Genomic DNA, 10,343 nt, shown 5'->3' with positions numbered 1-10,343 from the left:
TCTGGCGGCCATAAGATCTACAGCACCCTCTGGCGGCCATAAACTTTATTTCCTCTTCCTGCAACAGTTACTCTTAGCAATTCCCAACCATAAATGGCCAATTAAACCTCATCGATCTAGACGGGATTCCAAATGTGCATTTAAGAGAGGCTACACTCTGATCACTTTGCTTAGATGTGACTCAAACAGTTCACATCATCTCTACATTTTTGTTTTTGCCTCTTCTCAAGAAATTGGAATCAAGCAGCTCGAGTCAAACGCAACACACCAGATACAAATTCAACCAAGGGTCTTCACTCCTCTGACTACAAGTGTTACTTTGTTCAGAACAATTCTTTTATTACAACAGGCACCAATTTAATAAAGAGTGTACAGTTCAGTGGCATAACTCATTTATTATTGAATAAAAGTTGGACATGAACACGTGCAGACTAAAAACCAGTGTAACAAATTGACAAACCTAAAAATTTTTGAACCAAGTCTGCGTTCCCTGCTGGAAAAACCAAGAAAGGAGGGGGAGAAGTAAAGTATATAACCAGTTTGCTTTTTGAAACTGTACAAAATACAGCTTTTGCAACATACATCTGTTCAATAAAAAAAGAAACAAAAACCACTCGCCTGTCAGTCCCCTACTGTGCAAACATATTGATCTTTCCTGAATAACATTTTTATTTTACATTTATTCATTCAATCCTACCACTGAGCTGTTTGCTTTTATAAATCAAAGCATTCACATTTTGTCAGTGGGTATCAATCCAACTTTACACTGTAAATAAGTTCCTTTTTACCCAGAAGTCCATAACTTTACATGTAAAACTAAGAACACAAGGGTAGGCTAGATGGTTGGTTGTAGGTGTAGGTGTGTGTGTGGGGTAGGGAGGAATCATGGGAAAACAAGACGACAGGCCTGAGGCTGATGTCACACTTCACTGGTGCCTTTCCTCACCTACAGATTTTATCTGACCAGGTGAAAAGAGGCTCCATTACACAAACCTACTAACAACACTTCATGCTGGTAGCTACAGCTGCTGTCTGGGTTCCTCAGATGCAGAAAATCAACCACCTCTACAGGTGAGCTGCTGCGCAGACACGACTCAAAGCAACAATGTTGCCGCTGGGACAAAAATAATAATCATACTAATAATCATACTAAATGCTTTCTTTGACTTACATCAACACAAAAAAAAAAATCACAAAATAATAAACCAGGCAAATTATACAATTTCAACAGTCAGTTTTGAGATGCATATGAGAAACCCAGAAACAAAATTTTGTAGGAATAAGGCTTGGAATATACCAAAAGTCCAATCCGACTCGACATGTTCTCAGTCATTCTCAGCATTTGGCCACAGTCAGAGTGCTTAGTGTGTTGACATTTTTCCAAGTTCTTTGTGTCCCACAAGAGACATGTCAACAATTCCATCTGACGGAGTACAGACAGCAGATATTTGGTTAACTTCCATAGTAAAGTGTTTCTGCTGAATTTACTCCATCTGGCGTTAAATGAATAGACCATGTCAACAAATACTAAGAGAACATGTCTGAGCTGAACTTGTTTTGCATATACTCAAAATACTTGTGTGACCATCAGCCTCAGAGATAGTCTGTTGCTGTGTCTCAGCGTCGATGTCGGCCATGTCCTGAGTGTCCACTACTGCTGTGGTGTTTGCTCTTGTGGCTACGCTCCCTCTCTCTGTCCCTGTCATAGGACCGAGACCTCTCCCTCTCCCTCCTATCTCCTCGATGGCCACCTCCTCGCTCATGTTTGTGTTTCTTGGATGAGAGGTCAAAGGAGCTTCGGTCTCTGTCTCTCTCCCGCTCCCTCTCTCTGTCACGGTCCCGGTCTACTTTGACTGGGGTGCGGGACCGTGACCGAGAGCGCGACCGCTTCCTCTTGTGGCCAGATCCTCCACCTCCGCTGTTGCTGTGACGACCGCTGGGTTTGGAATCACTATTGCCATGGTGGCTGGACTTGGACTTGAGGTGGGGTAGGAGGGGTGAGGGCGGATGTCGCCGCGGCGATGGACTGCGGCTGTGAGAGCGAGAACGTGAACGAGAACTGTAGGTCCCTGAGCGACTTCGTCTGCTGTTGTAACTGAAAAATAAAGAGAGAAGATGATGAGCAACTGATTCTACTGAACAGAAAGATTTCTTAAAACCTTTAACAACATTTACAAGTTAATGCTACACCATCATACACGCTAATCTTTTAAACTAGCACAGTAATAATGTCTATGCATATTGTAGAAGAGCTTACTGTCTGCGAGGGGATCGGGATCTAGACCGGGAACGTGTTCTTGAACGAGAACGACTTCCACTCCTACTGTTTCTCCCGATCTTTACTTCCTTCCTTAGCCTGGAGAGAGAACAAGATTAGTCTTGTCAAGTTAAAGACACCTACAAATACTGTTATGTATAGGGCTGCACCTAACGACGCGTCGACGAGTCAGTTCCGGAGCGCGGAACACGGACGAATGTCGGTGCTGCATCGTGCATGTATTATGTATGCATGATGCAGAGCGGACATCCGCGTTTAGATACAGCTGTATAGTAAACGTTGACATCCATGTTTACGATAGAACGCGGATGTCCGCGCTGCAGCATGGATACATAATACATGCATGATGCAGCACCGACTTTCGTCCGTGTTCCGCGCTCCGGTCGGAAGGTGATTTCTGTTGCATTGCTCACTTCCGCTTTTGATGACGTATCGTGCTCAGACGACTCGTCGTTAGTTGCAGCCCTAGTTATGTAAGTAGCAGAGAACATTTGCCAGCTTTAATTCTGAAATAAATGACGACACTAAAATGTCCTCAATAAAATTCTGAGTTCATTTCCTACCCATTGTGTGGGCTTTTGTTCAGCTGAGTCCGGTTGTCTGGCTCCTTCTTTACTGGTTTGAGTGTCTGGGGATTCGGTGATTTCTCCTCTACCTTGACCACATTTGGGGAGGAGGGCTTGGAAGCAGGAGAGAAGCCACCAAGAGTGGAAAGTGCAGGGGTACCGTCAGGGTTCAGGCCCTTGGCCTTCAGTTTAGCTTCTGCCAAGAAAACCTTCCTTCGCTCCACCTCCTTCTCCACTTGCTCATAGTTAGGCTGGGGGTAAAAAAAAACTAAACAAGTCAGTTCACCCAAACACTACAGTGAGTACTGCATTTGTAGTAACAGGCAGTTGCCCTGTGGCAAAGGACACACAAGTCTACACTACTCTTGTTTGAGCTCGGTGCACTGACATCATAAGGCACATCTCCACAGGGTGAGGAACAGACAATATCTAAAATGATTGCAAATCACATTATAATCCAAGGTCAGACAGATCCTACGCAAAATAATTACCTTCTTCCTTGTGTACAGTTTCAGGGTGGTGATGCAGATCTCTTTAATCTCTTCTTCACTGGCTCCAAACAGCAGGTACCAATGAGGTCTAGACGGCAGCGGTATCTGGGAAAAACATGCACACAATCAAGGTTATAACCTCTAAAAGGTATAGTTTAAGGTAATGACATTTATTGCAAAAACAGGACCAGCTAAAAACAAAAACAGATTCATGACAATGTTAAAGTATTTCAGAAAATTATTTCCTTTTACCTGCAGAGCTCTGGCAGCGAGGTATATACAGGCACAGGCGATAGTCTCAGCTTGGAACCTCACAAACACATTCGTCCTCAGGCTGTCATTCATGTAGTTCCTAGAAAGGCAAAAACAGCATAGAAACAAACATAGCATCTTCTCCACACAAATCCTCCTCACACCCATTCCCATCTTTTCAGTCATATCATGCCTTTAACTAAAACTTTATACTGATGGTGAATAACCTGAAACATTTACTCTCTTTTAGTGCCAACTCCTCATCAGGGCTTTAAAAAAGAATCATGAAGACTTCTATTTTTATGTACAGATTTATAGTCTTCTCCATTTGTGGTTGGTCACCTCTGGATAACTACCAACACTGTAACTGGTCACTGATTTTCTGGAAGCTACCATGTGTGGATTTGACCGGCAGCATTTCAGATTAATCACTGACTTTGGTAAATAAAGACAACAGCTAAACATTTTTAGGCAACAGTGCTTAAGTGAGATATGCATTTTCTTCTGTCATGTTTAACTTTGTCCATTTCTCTCTGGGGTATCCATGGGAGTGCTGTACGTCACAGATAAAGCATGAAGACACAGATGGGGAAAAAAATTTACAGATGACCCCGCCAAGACCATCTTACCACACTACGACCTTAACAGTATCTAGCTTACACCTAATGGTGATTGAGACAATGACACATGCCTTGTAAGGTGGGAAACATGCAGGCATAAAGATGTAACACAATCATCTAGAATGCAGCTGTCACTTTCAGATTGTTAAATCCGAAAGAAATAAGTAGGAACAGTATTTGCAGTGGCATGCAACAGCTAGCTTTAGTAGTCAGGAGCCTGTTGATGTGCTAAAATGATGCAAAATTCACAGAATTGTGTGAATAATAAATCTAAGTATTGTAACCATCATGTTAAAAGGTTTAGCTGCATAAAAGCAACCATGTCCCACTTACAGTAAATGGCTTCAAGTCATTAGCTACAACAAACCCCCATAAAGCCACCAATTCTATTCACTTGCAACTCCATTTCACTTGGTGGCATTGCAAGACTCCTTTGGAAGACAGGTGGAAATTTATTACTCACTACTTAGACTGAGTGAACTCTGTGAACTAGGGAACAGATTATGTGTCAGAGGGCTGTCTAGGGTAATGGACAAATGAGATTAGCCAATGGGAGGGTATTATGGAAAAACAAAACGGCCAGGATGTGAGTCAGGCAAATACAGGGTGATGAGACCATCTATGTCTTCGAGAAACATAGAGCTCGTGAAGACAAATAACATGTGAGAACAGAAACATGATGTTAAAACCCCTTGACAAACTAACTCAACACTGATCCCACTCAGAATATTTTCAAAAGGAACTACAACCAGGCAAAAATACTACAGATAATCTCAAGGCAGTCAAACTTCCTTTATAAGTGGTGACACTATGCCGTACACTGTGTCAGTTTCCACCCATACATATAAGTTATATGTACTGCTTCAGTGGAAGTTTGGTGCAAATGTTGAAAACCTGCCATACAGAGATTACTCCCAGTCTAACCTGCCTTCGACAAATGACCTGACCGACTCTTTGGCAGGTCAGTGTGAAACTGCCATGCCAACGCTACTATAGACAACACATGGCCGTTGGATTCTGATTGCTGCGTGGGTGAGACAGGTCCGTGGAAGCAGAACCTGAGCACTGGATCAGCCTGTAAGACAGACATGTCTGGACACCACGTCAGTTGGGGATAAGACACAGTATTCTACTGTCAATAGAAAAAATAGGCAGGTAAACTGGTCAAAAAACGTATTCTGTTGTGGCTAAGTTTACTTCATTGCTAAATGCAAGTAAACTAGAAAAAAGTTAGAATATGAATCTATCTGTAGCTACTTGGCAAAAATAGGTATCACAGTTGAAAACCTTTGTAGCAACACCAAAAAATACAAATCCTTTTGGACACCCAAGAGAAAACAAGACGATGTTGGCTGTTGGGAAAGGCCCGCCCGCCCCCTTCAGTGAATCTCGGCATTGGGATTGGCTGTCAGGAGAGGGGCAGCCAGCCAATGGGGGGAGCTTCCTGAGGTCATGTGGTTGGAGGAGGCAGAGTTCAGAGGTTCTTTATGTGACTTACCAGCATGGACTACCCTTTAATCAAAGAGTAGAGAGAAAGGACAAAGTTAAACCAAGTTCCCTGGGCACTGAAAATCAAACAGACTTTACAGCAAGCCATGTAAGGGCAGACAAGAGAGTGAGACAAGTATCAGGTTTGCAATAAAACAAATTGCTCCATCAGGAAAAAAAAAAAAAAGAGGTGGGAAAATTCAAATGAGTGAGGGAATGTCGCTGTCAGACCTGGGCGAAATGGTTGTTGAATGCTTTTCAAACTTGCGCCTTCAAACTTGAAGGGCGCTTGAATATCACTTATCTGACAGGTGTTGTTTCCATACATGGGTCTGTCCCAGGTTCCTACCAGATAAATCAAGTGCTCTTCAAAATTCAACCATTTGAAACTCGTTCAACTTCATCTTTAGCCCAGGTCTGCTGGCACTTCTTGCAGACATGACACAGGTTGCTGCTGTGGGGGATGGTCAGTGATAAACTAAAAAGGAACTTACCAGGCAGTCTGGACCAGTGTCTGGTTCTTTTCACATTCCAGGACTTGAAGGTACATGACGATAATCTGGAATCACACATTGACTACATGTTAACAAAAAAAACAAAAACACAGAAACCAGCCCTGGTGTGCCACTGTTCAACACACTGTTCATAACTGTCTGAAAAGTAAAAATGGTCTACTAAGTCTGCTCTTTGTGTTTTGCTTCTGCACAGCTCTACACATATTCAGGGGCTAAAATACACTGTAATCAAATATGTAAATAGTTAAAAATGTAGCTTAAACTCACCTTGTGTGGATGCTTGACATGCACACAGAAGCCCAGCTCCTTCAGCACCCGCCGCTCCGCTTTGATGACTTGGTTTTTGGTATTTATGTAGTTCTGATCAAGTATCAATGAACTTGGAGTCCTAGTTTATAAAGGAATCAAAATAAAATAATGTACCCCCCTTTCATAATAAACGTAAAAGAGACAGTGCCCTTTTTGAATCTTGTACTCTTTTCTTTTTTCCGTTTCAACCAACTCAAAGCAACAGGTTCAACTGTTTGAATGCCTGACAGTTTGCTGGGGGTTGTTGACTCCTGTGGTTCCAGTGAAAGCTTGTGGGATCTCCAGAGAGCCCTCGACCTCAATCCTCCAATTTCAGCACTTTAACAGAAATATCAACTCAGATCACCACCAATGTCATTGCTTTAACACAAAAACATTTTGTTCATTTAAACTTAACTATAAACGCCAACAAAAAAGCAAATCCACAACTGCAATGTCACAAATAATTTCACCTATGCAAATGTGCTATTTATGTCGGCACTCAATTGTCAAGCAAGAAAAACAACAGACTTCCTACTTCAGTACAGCACAACATCCAGACTCAAACAAACTATCAGACATACAGTTTTACTTGTCTCGTGACAATAACTCACCTTCACAGCAATCTATAATATACGAGACTGCAAGACACATGCTGCTTAAGCACTGATAACTTAAAATGATACAAGTTTCTAAAAATTACAATTTTACTTGATAGAAATAAAATCACTGTAAGAAAAAACTTTGACCACACGAATTCTGAATAAAATCAGGTATAAATCTTAAATCGGTTAACAGATCACCTGTCAGTCTACTTAATATTACCGATCCGCCTATTACCGATCCATCTGTGATGGGCCTGAATGCCCATCACAGATTAACTAAATACAATGAAGAAAAAAACTATCGGACTAACATCCCTCAAACACATCCATCACCTGTGAGTAGTAAATCAGCGTTTCAACAATTCAGAAACAGCAAACTTCAAATTTAGCTTCCACTTCTAGTGTTTTGATGTCACGTTAAGAAACTTAACTGTGAATAATGTCATGCTACAAACCACATGCATGGCAAAAAACTTCAAAGACCAAAGTAATATCCAATATTAAGCATACATCTTGAGAAGACAAATCTGTACCTACAGAAATGCCCTCTGCAAGTGCACCAAAATTACTGCTACATTTGATTTAAGACCGATTCAAATGAACAGCATATAATGACAGACTATGAAAGCTGCAGTACATGCACGGACCATAAGTCACATAAACAGCAAGTAACCAATTCATTATTCTAACTTTAACAGACAAGTTGATATTTCTTTAAAGGCCATGGGCTACAGTTGGTGAATGAGGTCTTGCTCTTGAAACACAAATTAAAGGGTGAGGAGCAGTCAGAGAAGAAGACTACATTACCCAAGGGTCCACAGACTGACGGACAGATACCCAAAGCTTAAGACTGAACCACAGGAGTCCTCAAGGTGCCCCAGGGGCCAAGGACCTTCGGCCGACCTGTCATCCCCGATCCCAGTGCCCTGCGGTGGCTCAGACCACGGGAGTCTCCCACAGGACGGGGGTGGGGTGGGCCTGGGGGAGGAGAGAGACCCCCTCGCATCATGGTTGTCATGCCGACTGCTTCATCTTACGTACCATTCCACATCACCCAGGCTTTGGTAAATGTAGCTGGTCGCTGTTAGTTGGTTGCAAGGGAAAAAGAAGCCAAGTTAATGCCAAGGTCTACAATACTGACATGAACAGATTTCTATGAAGACAGAGGCTCAAATTAAGTAGTCGTGCCTCGTCTTACAATGCTTAAAATGCACTCCAATTTTTGAAGTGAGCTTGTTGAGATATTAATTTCAGTGTAATGTCTAACTGATGTTTAATGTAGACAATTACACTTCTGAAACTACCAGTGAAGCGGAAACTGAAAAGTTTTAAAATGGTTTAGAGTACATGGATAAACAGAAGAGCACTGTCACAGCAAAAACACATCAACATCTTACATCATTCGATAAACACAAAAAAGATAGAGTACAACATATTCAATGTGACAAACTTTAGCTGATGTTCCCATAATGAGAATACTGGGTTCAATGTTGATGCTTACTTTTTGCATCTGATCTGTCTCAGATGATGGAAAACATTGATGACATCTCGTATTCGTCGTGGTGCTTCTTCAATCTTGGAGGCCAGGTTGATACAAGCCATAGCAACAATCTGGGGAAAAACATAATCAAAGTGCAAGTTGGAAGGAGGAGTTTAGTAACTCAAGGCATGCAACCAGAGGAGGAGCTCCTACATGTGAGGAGTCGGGCCGGAACGTGACAAAATATGTGACAAGAACAATGGACAGATTGCCAAGATTGATGTGTGCTTTTGACAGATAAGCCAATCAAGATTATATGGTAACTATGATCGTGTTAATACTATATATCTTAGTTTGCAAATACGCCGTTTCTAAGAGGTTTATCATTTTCAGCCACGTTCATCAATAAACCAGTCAAACACGAGTCTGAAACCTGTCAGGCGCACATTGCGTTTTACGTCTTGATGACTTGAGGTCTGTCACTACACAAATGCAACAATTTCTTGATCCACAGTTCCTTTTCACTTTTTAGTTTGTGTTTTGTCGTCCTCTTTGTTCTAACGCAGTTCCCAAAGTCTCGCTCAGCGTATTGACAATATGGCTGCCACGAACGTAGCTATAACGTTATGCTATGCTAACATCACCGGCAACCGGCGGCATGACAATAATCCGGAAACGTAAACGTACTTACCTCAAAGCTGTGCTTGACGAAGGACTTGGAGTAGAAAAACGTTGAAAAAGCACCTGTGCCGTCGCCATCGCCACCTTAAGAAGAAAAAAACAGACCGTGACATTTGTACTCCGTCTTGTGTAAGCTGGCCTAACCTTGCACAATGAACCGCCGCCATTTTAACTCCACCACGCCAACGTCAAAGAGCTAACATTAGCAAAGTGCTAACCAGGCCGTGACGTGCCGAGGACTTGAAAAACATACCAGTTCTCGCTTGTTATGTATTAAAAATCGGTCAATGTAGTTTCCTATAGGTATTTAAACTACTACAGAGGGCTTACCTGGGGCAACCGGAGGAGAATACCCGCCGACTGGATCAGTTCACATCCAAGGATGCGAAGGTCGGTCTCCGTGTTCAGGTCGAGGCCATCGAGCATCGACGGCGTCGGCGACAGCCGCTCCTCCGGTATAAGCGAGTTGTCTATCGTTAGGTACACTTCCGAGTAAACTTTATCACCGATGAGGATGCCATCGTTGTTCGTGGACGCGTTGGAAGATACAGAGAGAGGACCCGCGGCCATGTTCACCTGAACAACAGCAGTAACCAGCGACAGCTCAGCCTCGACAGAACGACGGCGGGGCGACTGGCAAAGTACGTGACGTCACCGGCCTGTCGCGACGCTACCGTTAATGCTCATCCGCAGTGGAAAAAATAGTTCCACAATCACTGAACAGAAGCTAGACAAACCCTGAAATAAAGTTAATTAAGCATATTAAATGTAATAAACACATCCATTTACTAGATTAAAATTATTTTCCTGTTTTCAATACCTAAGAAGCAATGTTTCTTCATTAAGTTTTTTTCCTACAAAATAAGTGATCTTCAGCTATAAACTGTAATTATTCATATGTTCCCGCATTATTTGCCCTGCTATGTGCTCTACAGTGTAACAAATGCAGTTCAAATTACAATCTGAGATAGATCTGAAGGATCAATTCAACTCAAAAAGTGGAATTTTTCACTTGCTGAAAAGTGTCAGCGGCCCAACATTGTGACTGCACTGTTATTAATGCATCAAGATAACTTCAT

At 42.3% G+C, this 10,343-nt stretch overlaps 1 protein-coding gene across 1 annotated transcript; it reads right to left on the bottom strand.

Annotated features, from left to right (window-relative positions):
* Positions 1-314: 314 nt before the first annotated feature.
* Positions 315-9,914, bottom strand: ccnl1a (cyclin L1a). Its single transcript, XM_022206471.2, is given in 11 exon segments — positions 315-2,095; positions 2,258-2,356; positions 2,842-3,095; positions 3,336-3,440; positions 3,588-3,687; positions 6,190-6,254; positions 6,478-6,598; positions 8,605-8,714; positions 9,275-9,315; positions 9,318-9,348; positions 9,595-9,914. Coding segments are annotated over 11 exon segments (1,644 nt in total). The 5' UTR covers positions 9,835-9,914; the 3' UTR covers positions 315-1,617.
* Positions 9,915-10,343: the final 429 nt, after the last annotated feature.

This window comes from Acanthochromis polyacanthus, chromosome 13 (genome assembly GCF_021347895.1).
Source record: "Acanthochromis polyacanthus isolate Apoly-LR-REF ecotype Palm Island chromosome 13, KAUST_Apoly_ChrSc, whole genome shotgun sequence".
In the NCBI taxonomy this organism is placed as follows: Eukaryota; Metazoa; Chordata; class Actinopteri; family Pomacentridae; genus Acanthochromis; species Acanthochromis polyacanthus.
This window is presented reverse-complemented; position numbering and strand designations above follow the sequence as displayed.